This window comes from Amblyomma mixtum, chromosome 4, assembly GCF_055824585.1.
Source record: "Amblyomma mixtum isolate Tamu chromosome 4, ASM5582458v1, whole genome shotgun sequence".
Lineage (NCBI taxonomy): Eukaryota > Metazoa > Arthropoda > Arachnida > Ixodida > Ixodidae > Amblyomma > Amblyomma mixtum.
The window spans coordinates 9,939,221-9,957,100 of NC_143015.1; the positions used below are offsets into that span (position 1 = coordinate 9,939,221).

The following is a 17,880-nucleotide window of genomic DNA, read 5'->3' on the forward strand; positions in this document are numbered from 1 at the left end:
TCCATAGGAAATACATGGGAACTTCCAGAAGGTATACCGTGTCTAAAAATGGCTCGATTTTCACGAGGTTTGTGGCAGCGTTTTCTTCTTTAGTGAATAGAGGAAATGTTGCGGGCAGATTTTATTGTTTAAGTTGCATTTTTTTACCAATTAGACGCAAAGTTCCAGAAAAATGCTGCTTTTAGATATGTCGAACTTTCCTGTCATCTCGGGAAAAAACAAAGCCAAATATCAAAATTTCGTCCGCAACATTTCCTCCCTTTTTCTTTCTTGATTGTTAAGCCGCAATTTCTATCCGTATCGAACCTAGTGTTTGCGCTTTACAGGCTCTGAAGGTTGTGTATGTATTTTCTGCGGGGATTTGAATTTCGCGCTAAAATTTTACTAGTGCGACGTGGCTCCACCTGGCGACAACTTATTTTGTCGCTACTACACTCTACCACAAACTTCTTGCTTGTCTGTGTTCATGCGCACACTTTTTTCTTATAACCTGGACGAACTTTATTTCTTTCTTTCCTTTTTTTCTTGCTTGGGCTGTATTTGGAAAGGATTTCTGCTTTTCTTTTTTTTCTCGAGCTTCTGGTGCCAAAAGGAAGCGGGATGCAAGGCCACACCCAAAAGCACCTCACTCTCCACCCCCCCCCCCCCCCCCCCCCCCCCCCCCCCCCTAGCTCACACAGTAAGGCATTGTTCGCCCGAAAACACTCGTGAGTCGAGTTATCGGGTCAAAAACCGGTTACTGGGTCCATGAAAACGTGCCGAGTCGAGCAGGAGTCAAGGGGTCGGGACCAGTAAATTCCTTTTTTTTTTTTTACTGAACTCCACCCTGCCCCGATGTGCTTGCAAACGCTGTCGAGCCGAAAAAAAACGGAGGGGAGAGGATAAATGCAAACTTGTTGTTCACTTGGGCCGTCGCACCCGCGAAGAGCGGTGGTGTGCCTCAATCTTGGATGCTACCACCAGTGGCGTAGCCAGAAATTTTGTTCGGGGGGGTGGGGGGGGGGGGGGGAGGGGGGGGGGGGGGGGGGGCTCATGTTGCAGCGCGGCCTCCTGATAGAATTGGTGGAGATCAAACGCAATAATAAATGCATTGCAATTGACAATGCCATTGTGTATTAGGTAACGCTACGCACTGTCTAGACAAGTGAAATATGTATTTTTTAAATAAAAAAATGTATTCGTATGTTCAAAAATCGTGGCAGACATAACTGATACCAATGCTTCCATGTTTTTGCGTATTTAATAAGTAAAGAAAATACCACACGAAGTCTAGAGCTATACCAGTCCGAAACGAACAAAACAGTGCATGCCGCTGATATGAAAAAACCACAGTTCTCGTCCTTTTGAGTTTCATCCAACTTTGATTTGGTTGGTGCCTTGTTGGTGCTGAGAAGCGGAAGATGGGTGCTCGGCGCTGGGAAGGCTCGTACGAGACTAGGCAAAGTAAGCCACAGGCTGTCACTACAATCGAGGACATGCGGGAAAGGGATGAAAACCAGTCATAAGGCCTTGTGCTAGGAGCTCCTTTCTTTCCTATTATTTGGAGACTGACTACACAGGTGTTCAACATAATGGAACCTTTTCTGGGTAATGTCCTGCGCATGCACAAGCCTCGCTTCCGCCATTTTAACCAACCACACCTGTCTGCTTATCCGAAACCAGTAGCCCCCCTCTACCATTGTAAAAGAATTTTCTCAGAAAAGAAGGAAGAAAGCTTAGGCAACCCAAACCGGAAAGGCTAAATTGGTGGGTTACTGGGAAATGGTCTATTGTCTGACCCCCACATCCTTCTTTGCTCAGTGGCTTCAGAGGGGTTAACTTTTTTGTGCTTCGGACCCAGGAAACTTGGCCACATACCTACACAAAGTTCTGGGCTCTACTTTTTGTACGCGGAAGAACGAATACTTTCGTGTCGCGGTGTGGTTTACACACCTGGAGGGGGAACAGAACTTACCTCCTTTTTGGGGTATTCAGGTGCTGCCATCTATCGACAGAAAAAGTTCAAATCTGAGTTGCCTTGTAGCTGGTGAACCCTCTTAATGACATCCTAGTTGAAATCAAGAGGAAGAGGTGGGCTTGGGCAGGGCATGTAATGCGCAGGCAAGATAACCGCTGGTCCCTTTAAGGGTAACGGAGTGGATTCCAAGAGAAGCCAAGCGTAGCAGGGGGTGAGCGGCAGAAAGTTAGGTGGGCGGATGAGATTAGGAAGTTTGCGGGTTATAGGGTGGCCGCAGCTGGCAAAGAAGGACAGGGTTAATTGGGGAGACATGGGGGAGGCCTTTGCCCTGCAGTGGGCGTAGTCAGGCTGATGATGATGATGTTCATTACGTCCACAGTATGATACACTGCTCATGTGCAGTCTCTGCTTGCTTCCAAGCATTGTAGCAGGGCTTTTAAGCACATCTGACAGTCCTAAGCTAGTAAGGGTTGATGACTTAAGTTCCCCGGCATTCGTATGATTGGGGTCTCTGACTATGCAAGAGGATCCGCTCTGCAGGGCTCAGAAGTAGATCCTTTGAGCTGTTGACAAAGACTACGCTTTTTAAGAGAGGCTTGTTTGCACTCCTTTTTATAACTTTCTTTCCTTTTTCATTACGCCTAATGGCAAACAGCTCGAATAAAAAAAAAAAACAAAGACTACGTGTATGCTTCCCCTAACAATGCCTGCAGGCGCTGCGGGACTTTTCGTGCAAACAATTGATGCGGTGGTATCGTTGATCGAAGAGGGTTATTATCGAATTGCGCGTGGGCAATGCAGGCTGTCTCGTAATCTCTGTCGACTGAGAATAACGTCGTTTCAGGGTTGCTGAAACAGGGGGAAAAAAAGAAAGAAACAAAAGTGCCTCGCCGCTCTGCTAGCTTCGTCGCTTAGCTCGATGAGAGAGACGGCACTGCGGCTGAGTTGCGCCCCTAATGAACCTTTGTTTGCGCACGGTTCCGTCCAAGTGATGACGTCAGAGCGCGCGCTGCGTGGTCGTCCCCTCGGTTGCTTGCTTTGCAAAGCCCGGATGCTCCGGTACGAAGGCGCCTTGGGGATCGGGGCTACTCGGCCGACAAGAAAAATGCTTTCAGCGTATGTTTGGAAGACTAAATAAATTGAATTACATTGGCAATTACTGCCCACTAAAAATGCTAAAAGGACAGTATGTTTACAACATTCGATTCGAAGCGAAAGCACAGGCTTTCTTTTTTCGGCAACTGATTTTACTGATTTTTTTACGCAGTAATGGCTGAACTGAGGCACACACATGATGACTGGCTGAATTTTGTGTCCTTTTTTAGCGGACACGCAAAGGACGACTTTGCTCGGTCAGAGTCTCCGGATTAGAGCTCCGTAGAAGATGGCGATGAGAAGCGCTCGCACTAGGCACATACACGCAAGAGACGATTTTGCTAGGCTCTGAACGTACGAATTAATGCTCTCGCTTGGAAAGTAAGGAGATTACATGACAGTTGCTTCCTAGAAGCAAAGCAGTTACCTATAAATTTCTTCCCTTTTTGTCCTTTATATTTTTAGTTTTGACGAATACAAGCATGGGCATTGGTAAGTGGTCCCGCAAGCATTTCAGGCTTCTGAATTTATTGCAGTACAGCAGGAAGTGGGCGCCAAAATTTTTTATCTGCTCTGGCGGCACAGAGAACAGTGTTGTTTCTTTAAATAAAAAACAATTTGTGTATTTATTTATTTATTTATTTCTTGTACCCTCAGGGCCCGAAGGCATTACAGATGGGAGTGGGGATACATAAAAAAATTCAGCCTAAACAGCAACAACAAGGAGGAGAGAAAACAAAAATAAGCCAGTAATACATAACAAAGTGAAAACACAGCTGGAAGGCAATGAGATTAGAAATACAGTGGGGATACATTAAAACAGTGTGTAGACAGTGAAATGCAATTTTTATACAGTAATAAACAAACACATACTCAGAAAGAAACATTAAGGACTTTACGAAATGCAGTATTATCGGAAATACCTGCGATGTCGTGGGGAAGGTGATTCCAGCTGACACAAGTTCGGGGTATGAATTAGAAAGTAACTGATAAGCTTTTGTGACGGAACAGCCCAAAACACCGGAACAAGAGACAAGCGCTGACTTACAACTGATTTTTATTTCTAAGAAACACTGCTTCTTATACCTTCTTCACCCCCTCAAAAACATATGCGTCACAACCATATCGTTCAAGCGTCCAAAAAATTACAACATACGATAAATAATCACAGATTTATAATCACTTTTTTAACATGTCAAATTCTTTCTTTGTCAAAGCAACAAAGTTCAACAAGTTGTGCACCTGATTTCCAAAAATGTAGAGCTTTGGCTAATCACAAAGACCAGCTAGTCCGTGAAATAATCGAGGCAGCTTCGATAGCGAGTCTCCGCGACGATTGTGCCAGCACGCCGTCTGTTGCTTTGACAAAGAAAGAGTTTGACATGTTAAAAATGTGATTATAAATCTGTGATTATATATCGTATGTTGTAATATTTTGGACGCTTGAACGATATGGTTGTGACGCATATGTTTTTGAGGGGGTGAAGAAGGTATAAGAAGCAGCTGTTTCTTCGAAATAAAATCAGTTGTAAGTCAGCGCTTGTCTCTTGTCCCGGTGTTTTGCGCTGTTCAGTCACAAATGGATAACCAACATGCCCAAGCTAGTGCCCTGGCTGATAAGCTTTGTTTGGAAATTACTGCGCCGGTGTAATTCATTACACACCTAAAGTTCCACACCATTGCAGTTCCAAGCATTGCCATTTATGCTCGGCTGCTGACCCGAAAGACGCTGGTTCGACCTGCGGCTGCGGCGGCCGAATTTCGATGAAGGCGAAATTCTAGAGGCCCGTGTGCTGTTCGATGTGAGTGCACGTTAAGGAACCCCAGGTGGTCGAAATTGTCCGGAGCCCTTCACTACGGCGTCCCTCGTAGCCGGAGTGCTCACGCTTTGGAACGTTAAACCAACCATAAAATCATTGCTAGTTACGAAAGAAAACTAAATTGCTGATATTTGGCGATAGTAATCCTGTCCCCGGCTAGCAGACGCGTGGTGCACCAAAGCGCAGCAAAGCCGGCGCAGTGCACCTGCATCGACGACCTTGTCCGGCCCAATCAATGCGATGGCGGCGTTCGCGCTTCCTGGAAGCCCGTCTGCTTTGCGGTGAAGCTCGCACCGCTCGTTCCTGTCGCCTGGGGGCGCCAGGTCCTCCAATTTTTAGTCTGGCGTGCAAGTGGAATACAGAAATTCCACGAATCGTCAGAGGCATACAAACAGTATAGTTGAGAAGCTTGTACAAGATTTTGAAATTCCAGAGAACCAGAATAGGACTCAAGGTTAAAAAGAATACAAAATAAATAAGTTGGCCGCTTAAATTTACTTGATAAGCTGGCGGTAGCCGCTTCCTCGATTCAAGCGGATGCTAGTGAGATCCATCCAGCCTGGACTGCACGAAAGGGAAAAAAAGGAACAGAGGAGAGCGACAAATACTTTCGACCTGAAATCAAGACCTCTAGCCTATGGTGTCGGTCGATTGCTGTGACGTTGTTGTCGATGCTTAAAAAGTTTTAGCGCGGAACCACAAGACAGGCAGTGAGGCACACAACACGACCGGTAATTTGTAACCGAACGAGACAGCGTGCACTGCCCACGAACAATTGGATAATAACCCTCTCCGATCAATGATGCCACCACATCATTTGTTTACACGAAGAGTCCCGCAGCGCGTGAAGGCACTATTAGGGCAAGCATACACGAACATGAGCAGTGTATCAGACTGTGGACGCAATGGACATCACTATCATCAGCCTGACTACGCTCACTGCAATTCAAATAAACTAAGAGAAGGCATGATTTGCTTAAACCGGCCAATCTGGCTGGCAGTGCAGTCACAGTGGAGCTTTTGTTCCGCCATGGGCTCCAATGGGCTAAGGATGGTCGAGTACGACAGGACCGCAGTGATTCTCTCTGTAAGCCTTACTGCTGCGAGCGAGTCCGTCAGGCTCGTTGTCACGGGCACCGTGATCGAACCGTTTCGCCGTGGTGTCAGGACAGCCTGAGGGGAGTGGAAGGCGTTCGGAGGGTACTCGCTATAGCCGCCCCATGTTTGCGTCCCTGGTATTGGAGGTTTCGATCGCTTCTCGAACGCTTGCAATCTTTCCTGCCACTTTGGCTCGCGGGAGTTTTCCCGAGGTTCAGCAAGTTTCTATTACTTTCTGATATAATATTATTCGTCATCCCTGCAGCCTTTAGCGATATTGCCGCGAAACGTCGTTTTGTATTCTTCTGCTGTGTTGTTTTTTTTTTTTACCGCTGGCAGCGTGCGGCCTTTTAGCTTTGTGTGTCAGGCGAGAGGGAGCCATACTTCTGCGGAGCTATTATAGCTGTGTGCGACTGTTTCTACGACATTGGAGATGACTGATGCTGCGTATATTGGAAGTCCACCGTGCACGGTCTTCGAATATGAACAGCGCCGCGAGCTACCGGCATGTTTGACAGTGGTGGTGACAACTTTTAATGGATCAAAGGAGAGTTTTCAGGCCAAAAATGGCTCTTTACATAGGCGGAGTCCTTAGTACGGGACCTCGCTGGACGAGGCCGCTACTCGCGGCCGTTGGACTTTTGAGACTCGAGCTCCGAGCAGTTGAGCAGGGCTGCCTCCCTCGGGAAGGGGAAGGATTCTTCTGACAGGCCCAAGCCATGTGGAAGGTATCGGATACTCCCCCACAGGGAGGGCAGCGCCCATCAATTTTGGGGTCGAAATGTTTCGCTATTGCAGGACGACGCCGCCGAGTGCATTGGCTGCTAACGCGGCAGCCACCGCCGAATTTGGCCAGTTCTCGGTGGACTCAAGTGAGTGCCACATCAGCCGGACCCTACTTTTGTCAGCGACATTGTCCAGCACTGATGTCCCACCACCCGCGACTGTACTATGTCGTGCAAGTCCGGGTGGGGGAAAGTGATGAGAGGCGAGGAAGAGGGAAGTGGCGTAAAGGCGAGTGCAGTGGACGCACTCGGTGCCGCACGCAGGGCGGCAGGCAGCTCGTCGCTGTGCCCAAGTGGAAAGGCAAGCCGGTAATTGGAGGAAGGAAACAAGAGACTTCCAATTTCCCTAGGGTCTAACGTTTGTTCTGTGGCGCTTGCCAGCGAGGAATGTGCAGCGGCGTCGTTATTGCGGGAATCTGGGACCGTATGCTGATGATTGGAAAAAAATATGAGCATGGCCAGGGCATGTAATGCGAAGGCAAGACAACCGCTGGTCCTTAAGGGTAACGGAGTGGATTCCCAGAGAAAGCGACTGTAGCAGGGAGCGGCAGAAAGTTGCATGGGTGGGCGGATGAGATTAAGATGTTTGCGGGAATACGGTGGCCGCAACTGGCAAAGGACAGTGTTAATTGGAGAGAAACGCCAGGGGATCTGGCGCCGACATGGCAGCCAGACGCTTACATCTTGTTCTTCTTCAGATGCTGCAAATGATGGCGATTTTTGATCCTGCCGCGATGACGACGTGCCTTCCAATGAATGGAGCCGCTTCTACCGAGCAAGTCTGTCCTGCTGACCTGGCTTTTTTGAGTGACGCTTCGCCTTTGTTCCTCACAGCGCTACCGGCGCTCGAACGTTTCATCGACTGGCAACCCTGGAATCTTCAGCACAAGCATGACCTACATAAGCAGCTGTTGTACCCAGCCACACCGGGATCTGGCGCCGACATGGCAGCCAGACGCTTACATCTTGTTCTTCTTCAGATGCTGCAAATGATGGCGATTTTTGATCCTGCCGCGATGACGACGTGCCTTCCAATGAATGGAGCCGCTTCTACCGAGCAAGTCTGTCCTGCTGACCTGGCTTTTTTGAGTGACGCTTCGCCTTTGGACCTCACAGCGCTACCGGCGCTCGAACGTTTCATCGACTGGCAACCCTGGAATCTTCAGCACAAGCATGACCTACATAAGCAGCTGTTGTACCCAGCCACACCGGGATCTGGCGCCGACATGGCAGCCAGACGCTTACATCTTGTTCTTCTTCAGATGCTGCAAATGATGGCGATTTTTGATCCTGCCGCGATGACGACGTGCCTTCCAATGAATGGAGCCGCTTCTACCGAGCAAGTCTGTCCTGCTGACCTGGCTTTTTTGAGTGACGCTTCGCCTTTGTTCCTCACAGCGCTACCGGCGCTCGAACGTTTCATCGACTGGCAACCCTGGAATCTTCAGCACAAGCATGACCTACATAAGCAGCTGTTGTACCCAGCCACACCGGGATCTGGCGCCGACATGGCAGCCAGACGCTTACATCTTGTTCTTCTTCAGATGCTGCAAATGATGGCGATTTTTGATCCTGCCGCGATGACGACGTGCCTTCCAATGAATGGAGCCGCTTCTACCGAGCAAGTCTGTCCTGCTGACCTGGCTTTTTTGAGTGACGCTTCGCCTTTGGACCTCACAGCGCTACCGGCGCTCGAACGTTTCATCGACTGGCAACCCTGGAATCTTCAGCACAAGCATGACCTACATAAGCAGCTGTTGTACCCAGCCACACCGGGATCTGGCGCCGACATGGCAGCCAGACGCTTACATCTTGTTCTTCTTCAGGTTTGTTACTCTTACCTTTCTGTTAATGGCAAACCATTTAGGAAGTCGACGCCAGATCCCAACTTTGCTGTGTGCATGTTTTTACGCCTTCTGTACGATGTGTCCGCGAGCTGTTCAGGATACATAGGTTTGTTTAAAAGAAAGCTTTTGCTTGCGGGAGACGTAGAGCAAAACCCTGGGCCTCTGTCTGCTGAGCAGGAAAAGCAGATGTTCGATACTATCATGACAACACCAGTGATACAACAGCAACAGACCGAAATATTGGACGAACTACGTTCCATTCGGCTTGAGCAAAAGAATCTCGAAGAAAAACTAACAAAACTCGCAGAAAAAGTCAAGAGCGTTGAAGATAATGTGTCACTGGTGCTCCCGCTAAAGCCTGAAGTAGAAAGATTATCTCAAAGTTCCCAGAAACTTGCTGTTGCGTGCACGGCCCTCCAGTCATCGCACGATGACCTGGAGAACCAATCACGAAGAAATAACTTAATATTCTACGGCATCCATGACAAAGAAACCGAATCGTGGGAACAGTCTGAGACTAAAATTATCTCTTTTTGCGCTGAAAAGTTAGAGCTTTCCGTTGACGCCGCTGCTATTGAAAGAGCGCACAGACTAGGAAGATATGCGCCTGACAAGCACAGACCCCTGATCGTTAAATTCTTGTCCTTTAAAGAGAAGAATCGTGTTCTTTCAAATGCTGCCAAACTAAAAGATACTGACTGGGCGATAAGCGAAGACTATTCGGCCAAAGTACGGCAACAAAGAAAAAAGCTCATGCAGTTTGCTAAGGCACGCGGCGGAAAGTTGAAACTGCGGTTTAATAAGCTAAACCTGGACAACAAAACCTATATGTACAACATTGAAACAGACGATATCACTTGCGTAAACCAATAGCCATCACCGAGGCTTTTAGCTTGCCCACAGACTGCTATTAAAAATGAACTTGTCTGTATTGTTGTTAATTGTCGCAGTCTAAAAAACAAAACTGACCAATTCTCCTCACTCTTACAAATGACAAACGCACATGTGGTGATTGGAACCGAGTCATGGCTGGACAGCAACATAAGCGATGGTGAAATATTTCCTCCATCCTATACCACGTATAGGAAGGATCGCAATGTACGCGGTGGTGGTGTGTTCATCCTCGTTCATAGCAGTTTGAAAAGCGTGTCTGTTAACCTAGAAAACGATTCCTGTGAAGCTGTCTGGTGCAAGGTACAGCTGGGCGATGGTACTTCTTTCGCAATTGGCTCTTTTTATAGGACGCCCGGTTCAACCTGCGCACAGCCATTTTTTGAACTTAGCAACACATTATTAGCCTTAGATGCAACACATATTATCCTTGCCGGTGATTTTAATATGCCCTGCGTAGAATGGTCTTCTTTTAAACCAGTAATTCGCACTGCATCGCTCTTGTATACCGCTTTCCGTGAAGTAATTGGTGCTCACTCATTATTCCAGCTTGTTCAAACCCCTACCAGACTCGGCCTTACCAGTGCTAATGTATTAGACTTGTTTTTCTGCAATGACCCTAGCTTAGTCTCGTCTGTCATAACGCTGCCAGGCATAAGCGACCACGATGTAGTTTTAGCAAAAGTATCCTGTAATGCTATGAAGACCCACTACACCCAACCACGCAAAGTGTATTTTTATGAAAAAGGGGATTATGCTTCGCTATCACGGGATCTCGACGCATTTTTTCCTGAGTTTCTTTCACATCGGCCATCTCTGGATATCGATTCCTTCTGGAACTTGTTTAAAACTAAAATTTTGTCACTGACGCAGACTTTCATCCCATCCCGCTTGATTTCAGCCAAGCGTCGTGACGATATGCATTGGATGAATAGACAGTTGCGGGCAATGATCAACCGGCGGAAACGGCTGTTTCGCAGATATTGTGATACGCCCGCACTAACTTTGTACTCCGAGATGAAAAAGCAAACTAACAACTTATCGAAAGAAATCCGTAAAGCAAAAAGGGCATACTTCAGCACACTAGGCCAACAACTAAAGACAAACCCGAAGGCAGTCTGGAAATATGTTAAAAATAAGAGAAACAGCAGGGTCTCTGCGCCTGATATACTAGACGAAACTGATTTTGGAAGGGATTCAAAAGGTAAAGCGAGAAGTTTCAATCTTTATTTCCAATCGGTGTTTTCCGATCCCATTAATATACATACTGATTTTCAATCTTCCAGCACCCTGACCAGAATGAATGACGTAGAAATTTCTGAACGAGGGATCATGCTTTTATTACAGAAAATTAAAGTTACATCAGCACCAGGGCCTGACAACATTTCCAATTACGTTTTGAAAAATTGTGCGGCTTCGGTTGCCCCGTATCTAGTTGCATTATTTCAGAAATCGTTAGAGAATTCTTCTTTACCCCTTGACTGGAGAAGTGCCAATGTCGTTCCGATTCATAAGGGTGGTGACAAAACTAAAACATGTAACTATAGGCCCATATCGCTGACGAGCGTGTCGTGCAAAACACTGGAACATGTCATTTATACTCAGTTAATTAGCCATCTACAAAACAATAGTTTTTTCTGTTTGACACAACATGGATTTAGGTCCGGCTTCTCATGTGAAACACAGCTCGTGGAATTCACACATGACATTTCTGTTTCCTTAAACTCTGCCGGTCAGGTAGATTGTATATTTTTAGATTTTCGAAAAGCGTTCGATTTAGTTGCTCACAACCTATTGCTACAGAAACTTTCAGAATTAAATATTCCTACCTCACTCTTATCCTGGATTGAAGCGTATCTTGCGAAAAGGAAACAGTGCGTGGTTATCGACGGTGTCAGCTCGGAAAGTGTGGGTGTAACTTCAGGTGTTCCGCAGGGGTCGGTTTTGGGCCCTCTTCTTTTTCTCATTTTTATAAATGACCTCACTAGTAACATTTCAAGTATAATCAGACTTTATGCTGATGACTGTTGTATCTACCGCAACATTTCTTCTGAAGCAGATGCAATTTCACTACAGCATGACCTCAACTCTGTATTCTCTTGGTGCAACAACTGGAATATGGCGCTAAATATCTCCAAATGCAATCTGGTCCGGTTTACAAAAAAGAAACAATTCTTCCAAACAGACTATTTCCTTGGTAGCACTGAATTATCCACAGTTTCAACTTATAAGTACTTGGGAGTCTTTTTTTCTACTGACCTATCATGGAATACACACGTAAATTACATATCTGCTAAAGCCAGCCGCACATTAAACTTTCTCAGACGTAACTTTAAGGACGCTCCCCTTACGCTGAAGGAGACATTATACATGTCTACTGTACGTCCGATACTTGAGTATGCTTGCGCGGTTTGGGACCCGCATACAAAACTGAATATTGAGGAGCTGGAGCGCGTCCAGAAACGGGCTGCTAGGTTTGTGTCTGCCGATTACAATTTCCAAAAAAGTTCTTCTGGTTTGCGCGAGAAGTTGGGATGGCCGTTACTTGAAAACAGGCGCAAATATTTGAGACTCTCTTTCTTTTATAATGTGCTTAATAATAAAACTGGAATTCCAAAAGAGAAATACATTAATGAACCCAGCTACATTTCCGCCCGCACTGACCACCCACTTAAGGTGCGCGAGTACAATAGCCGTATAAACGTATTCAAATATAGTTTTTTCCCACGAACAGTGCATGACTGGAACTGTCTCCCTTCTCGGGTCGCTACCGCTCCTCCTACATCGTTTCTGGCCGATTTGCAAAGCCACCTGTCAATATAAGTGCAATAATTCTTGTCCGAGTGTATCATGCTGCTTTTTTTGAAATTTTTACAAAGTTGATCATTCCTAAAGCTTTATTCTTTAAGCAGTGCTGTATTTTAAAATGTATCTTTTTTTTGTGTGTGTGTGTGTGATTACGGTATGTTTGCCTTTCTACAATGGTATTCTGTATTTTCTCTGTAGACCGCATCATTTGCCTAATTTATTGTGTACTAGATGTTTGTTCTTATTTATGATGTTTCCCCCCTACAATAATGCCCCAGTGAGGGCTCTGTAGGTACTGTGTATAAATAAATAAATAAATAGACATGGGAGAGGCCTTTGCCCTGCAGGGGGCGTAGTTAGGCTGATGATGATCATTCACTTCGTTTTCATTTCATTGTGACGGCAGTCGTGACGGAAGAAAAACAGGAGGTAGGGAAGCGAGCGACCAATCACAGCAGGCACGACCGGTTTAGCCACGGCCCCTGCGCTGCTCACTCTGCTGCGTCGCATCCACTGTGACGGACTGCGCTTAGCCACCGGCCAGTTTTTTTTTTTTTTACCGGGATTTGACTAGCGGCGACAAAGCTCACCAGGCGTGTTGAAAACGTCGTCGTGCTCCGTCATTCGTCAGCGTCTGGCACCGGTCCGCCACTGTACCATGGGCGTACAGCGCGCTATGGAAGTTAGTGGCATAATGCCTCCTTCCTCTCTCTACCATCGTAACGTCCACCCACACTGCCTACGCCACCGAGAGCAGCGACCAATCGCAAAAAGCCACATCAAATTTTAAAAAGAATAAATCGTAACAAAGTACGGACTCGGGGGCCGTATTCTAGAGGCTGTCAATTTTCCATTGTCCATTTCGCGTCCCTTTCGTCCTCTGTCAATTGATCACTCAGATATACCCGCGGCTATCAAGTTTTGGTGATAAACTACCCGGTGATTGGCTGGTTAGTGACCGGACCTTACCATTGGCTGCACGTCCCAGCCAATGGCATCCAGGGAGGGGTCAGGTCCGGTCGCCCGCTGTTTCAGAGCGCTGCGAAGCATCTCGCTATCGGCTGCATCTCGCAACCAGTGGCCGCCAATGCTGAGTTCGATCGCCAACCAGTCAATGGCCGGGTCGCTTCCCACAGGTGCTTGAAGGCCACCGGTGTATATGTCAGTGATTGATGCCAGCCAGAGGACCAAAAATGGACAGCTTGTGGAATACGGCCCCTGGTCCACGTTCCAAATCCTTCCCGCCCTATGGCAACGCAGAGGACCCGACGAAAGCTTCCTAAAGTGACGCAGTCTGGCCGGCCGGTCTGAGCATCCCGCGGAGATAGCGCGCATGAGCGCTCGCCTTATCGCCTCGTGCCAGTCCGCTGCAGCGGCGGCGTTGCTTTGTCTTGGGACTGTTCGCGGATCGATGGGGCTGTGAATCATTCACGAGGCCCACCTGCCGCCCACCGATGGATTCGCTCGGAAGGGTTTGGGGAAGTGCCCGCGGTGTTTGCGCGCGGTTGTCGGAGGCAACGGTGCCGTTTTGCCGATCGTCCTTGGGACGCGCGCGCACCCGTGCTGCTCTCTCTCGCCACACACAGCGAGGCGAAGACTCGAGAAGAACTCTGGCCTGATACGCCGAGTTGTGCGGTGTATACTGCCGGTAGGAAACCCAAGGGGTAGAGCGGAAGCGGGTTTAAAAATTTTATTCTTTGAAACTTGGAATATCTGCAGTACCGCTTTACTCGGTCGGCAGGCGCTAAGCGCGGTATTATTCGATCGGTTGAGCGTGGTCGGGCCGGAGAAGGGACGAGGAAGGCGGGAGACGGGGTCACGTAGGTAGAACAAGGAAGAGGGAACTTTATACAGGAATATTTACATTATTTACAACAAAGGGCAACTGAGAATGAATCTCAGTGGATGAGGACTGCTTCGCTAACGGGAGTGCACTGGAGTCCTCAAAACAACAGCCGTTAAAGGGCCACTGCCCAGGGTCCGGACATTTTTGAAAAACAAGCCCACTGCATAGATGAGGCATCGAAGATAACCTCTACAAAATACTAGAGCCATGCGCGCCCCGAAAAGCTGCGAAAATTCAAATCAAAGCCCGTTCGTTCTTTCCTTCCTTCAAAAACGGGCCCGGCCCACTACTCTGCACCCCGCTGACGTCAAGGGGGGCTACTTTCGCTAAAGGCACTCCATTGGTGCATCGTTCTGACTGACGGGAGAAGGTTGGGCGTAGCCTTGGCGTCGCGTCGTCTGCACAAGGCTTTCCGCAGCGCCTTCTGTTCTGGCTCATGCCTACAAACCCGCATGAAGGAACAAAAAAAAAAAAAACTGCGGAGGGAGCGTGCGGCGACAGCCTTGAACCCTAGCCATAAAAAGTAAAAAAATAGTAAAACTGAGGGAGTTGGTTCGCCCCCCCCCCCCCCCCCCCCCCCCCCCCCGCCGTGATCACGTCACGAGACGCTCTGCGTGCGCGCTCCCTTCTCAGTTTCTTTTCTTCTATGCGAGCCCCCCAAAACAAGGTTTTAATTAGTAGTGCAGCAGAGCCTTTCCCTCGCTCGCCCACTTGACCGCTCCGCACACACACCGCTTATCTTTCGTGCATCTTGCGTACGCCTTGACTCCAACGAATGACATATGCTTTGGAGCGGAGAAAAGACACAAACACACAGAACACAAACACGCATGGAGAAAAGCAAACGGGCGGTTGCCGGGTCCGCGCTTCGCCGTGTGTTTCGAACACAACCGACTTCCGCCCCTCCGCTCGTGAAACGGTGGGGAGGCCTAAAAGAAAATGAAAAGGTGGCTCGTTAACTGGGAATGACTAACAGATGTATGAAAGGATGCGCTCGCTAACAAGTCTAGGTGGTCGAGCCGATCGCGCCTCTCGATCGTTCAGTGTGCGGAGAAAATGCAAAAACCAAGAAAAGAATTCTATTGAAGGCGGGGCCATGACGTCGCCCTGTGACGCACTCCACAGACACCACGCCTCCGGCTTACACCGGAGAAGGAAGGGGTGATTTTGCCTTGCCGAGCCTACTCGACGAGGAGCGGGAGAGAAGAATTTCGAGGAGGGAATGGAAGGAGAGGAGGCTCGCTCAAAGAGAGGTAGAGAGTGTCTGCTGCGCTGGGGTGGGCACGGGCCCTTTAATCCCCAGATCCCTGTCTGGGGAATATAGTTCGAAGAATGACGTCCAATCGCATGGGCAGACGTGGACTCCCGAGGTACCACCCACGGCTGGGGCGGTGCTGGCTTTCCCGCTCTCTCAGCTCGGTCGGTTGGAAAGGGTAGAGTCGGGAAATGAACCTCCCGCAGTCTACCCGCAGGTGAACGACCTTCCTCGTGCACATGCTTGACGCTTCCCTGCCGGATGTCCAAAAGACGAGACGCCGAGGACAGAGCCGTCTTTCATTAGCACATCACCACTCTGTCCGTCGACCCTAGGGTCGACTCGGCCACCTGACGCTGCCACGTCGCCACCACGTCGCCGCTGCTTCTGCCGCTGCTGCCGTCTTTGCCAGCCCCCGCCGCATCTTCGGCCTTCGCCGGTCAGGGTCCTCTGCCTTAATCCACTTAGGCAGGAGGGGAGCGCAAGCTGTCTTAATCCACCCAGGCAAGAGGGGGGGGGGGCAGGAGGGGAGCGCAAGCTGAGCCACCGTATTTCACGGTGGCTCAGCTGCTGGCCCCTGGAAGGAAGCTCGTTTTTGTGCAGGCTTTGATTTTATTGCGAAAGCAATACTACTTGCACTTTCACGCCTTTGCCGTGCCGCGGCCGTGACCACCATCGTGCCGCGGCCGTGACTACCATTGACCTTCATTTGACCTTGATTGCATTAGATTGGATTAGATTACATTGGATTGGATTGGATAGGAGTGGATTGGGTGGGATTGGATTGTATAACCGATGCATCACCACAAGTCTAACCACAAGCACCACCACCAGCTACACTACCAGCTGTACCATGGCGTAGGTACGGATATTGCTTTCGCAATTACCGGGCTTAACCAAGCTAAGCCACAGCGAATTTTTTTTGCAGGCTGTGTATACTGTTCACATCGCTAAACATGCACGGGTACAAGCGCAGAACACGCATCCTCCTCGTTTGTGGTCACCACTGCTGAGCGCTTCGGGTGCTCGATTCGGAGGCTTTGTACTCGTCGAGTCCGTCGCTTCGCAGACTTCCTCCTTGTTCCTGTCGACAACCTTCTTTTTTTCCGGCTTCGTGTCGTCATTCGTTGCGTCACCTTACCGGAAGCAGCTCCCCGGGAAGAAGTCGTCCTTGCGGGTCATTCGCGCTGGGTGGGGGTGGGGGGGGGGGGGGGGGGGGGGGGAGTCGATGTCTTGCGCAAGACGACGCAGAGAAAAAAAGAAAGAAAGAGAAAAAGAAAGACAGGACCGAGCGGAGAAACGATTTCGGGAACCGAAAGCCTCCGCGGAAAAAGAAGAACAACTGAGCTCCAGATGCCGGACTTCGAATGGGGCCGTTTCCTCCTCTGCGTCGCGCTGCTCCGAATGAGAAGGATTGCTTGCGCGGGGGAGGAACCCTCTCGCTTTGATCGCTTTCGTCTTATTTCTCTTCCATTTGGCGTCTTCCATTTCTCATGTGGAGTGTTGTCTGCGTTTGTTTCTTTTCTCCCCATAAACAACGCTGGCCAGGGTGTGGCGCATTCGCCTTCCCTCGTTCGGTCGACGTTTTCCTTTCTCTGCTCGTGTATTAGTGATGAATGAACTGAGCTGCAGTACCTCCGCGAAGTGAACTCGCTTACTTTGCCCTTTTGGCAGACGCGTTTGTAAGCACTGCTTTTTCCGGCGCCCAAGAGGGCTCTTGTAATGCTTTTCTATTGCGCTTTGTCTGCGTCCGTGCCGGCTACCTGTCAGCCCAACTGCTGCTGGCCAGCGTATCAGTGGCAGGCAGCCGTGAGGACGCCAGGAACAGCATACAGCGCGCCGGATGCAGCGGCAAACCTTTCCGATGAAGCGGCGATTAAAGGCAGCGGAGGTGGTGCGACTTATGTCCGACCTCTGTTCGTTTCGCCAAAAGGTGGGAGACACGGAAAAAGAACGCAACGCGGGCCAGCGGACGAGCTAGAGGGAAAAGTAAACCCATCTATAACTTGAACCCGTCGTGACACGCATAGCTATTTGTGCATGCTTCGTTTCCGCGAGAACACCGGATGCCATGCGTGGTTTATGGAACAGAAGTGTGCTTGACCTGGAAGTTTGGGCTTCTTGGTTCGCTGTTGGCGGAGCCGTAACACTAGTGTCGCCCGTCTTCGTCCTTTGTGCATTGTTGCGTCAAAGAAAATTTCCATTTAGGAAAATGGTTTCATATAACGGAAAGCGCAACACCAGTTGCATTAGCGGGCCACCGATTGCACTGTATACGGAAAGAGGAAATTGAATATCTGGACAGCACGGGGTGAAGACTTCACTCATCACGTGTTCCTTTGTGTGTGTGTGTGTGTGTGTGTGTGTGTGTGTGTGTGTGTGTGTGTGTGTGTGTGTGTGTGTGTGTGTGTGTGTTGTGTGTGTGTGTTGTGTGTGTGTGTTGTGTGTGTGTGCGTGCGTGCGTGCGTGCGTGCGTGC

The 17,880-nt window shown here is 48.9% G+C and overlaps 2 protein-coding genes across 3 annotated transcripts in view; both read left to right on the forward strand.

Annotated features, from left to right (window-relative positions):
- LOC149345658 (uncharacterized) overlaps nt 1–17,880 on the forward strand; it is a 192,081-nt gene that overhangs the window by 134,013 nt on the left and 40,188 nt on the right. The window lies entirely within an intron of this gene.
- On the forward strand, nt 7,588–10,107 carry LOC149345661 (uncharacterized). Its single transcript, XM_089586162.1, has one exon. It carries the CDS (start codon nt 7,700–7,702, stop codon nt 9,473–9,475), a length of 1,776 nt encoding a protein of 591 aa, XP_089442288.1. The 5' UTR covers nt 7,588–7,699; the 3' UTR covers nt 9,476–10,107.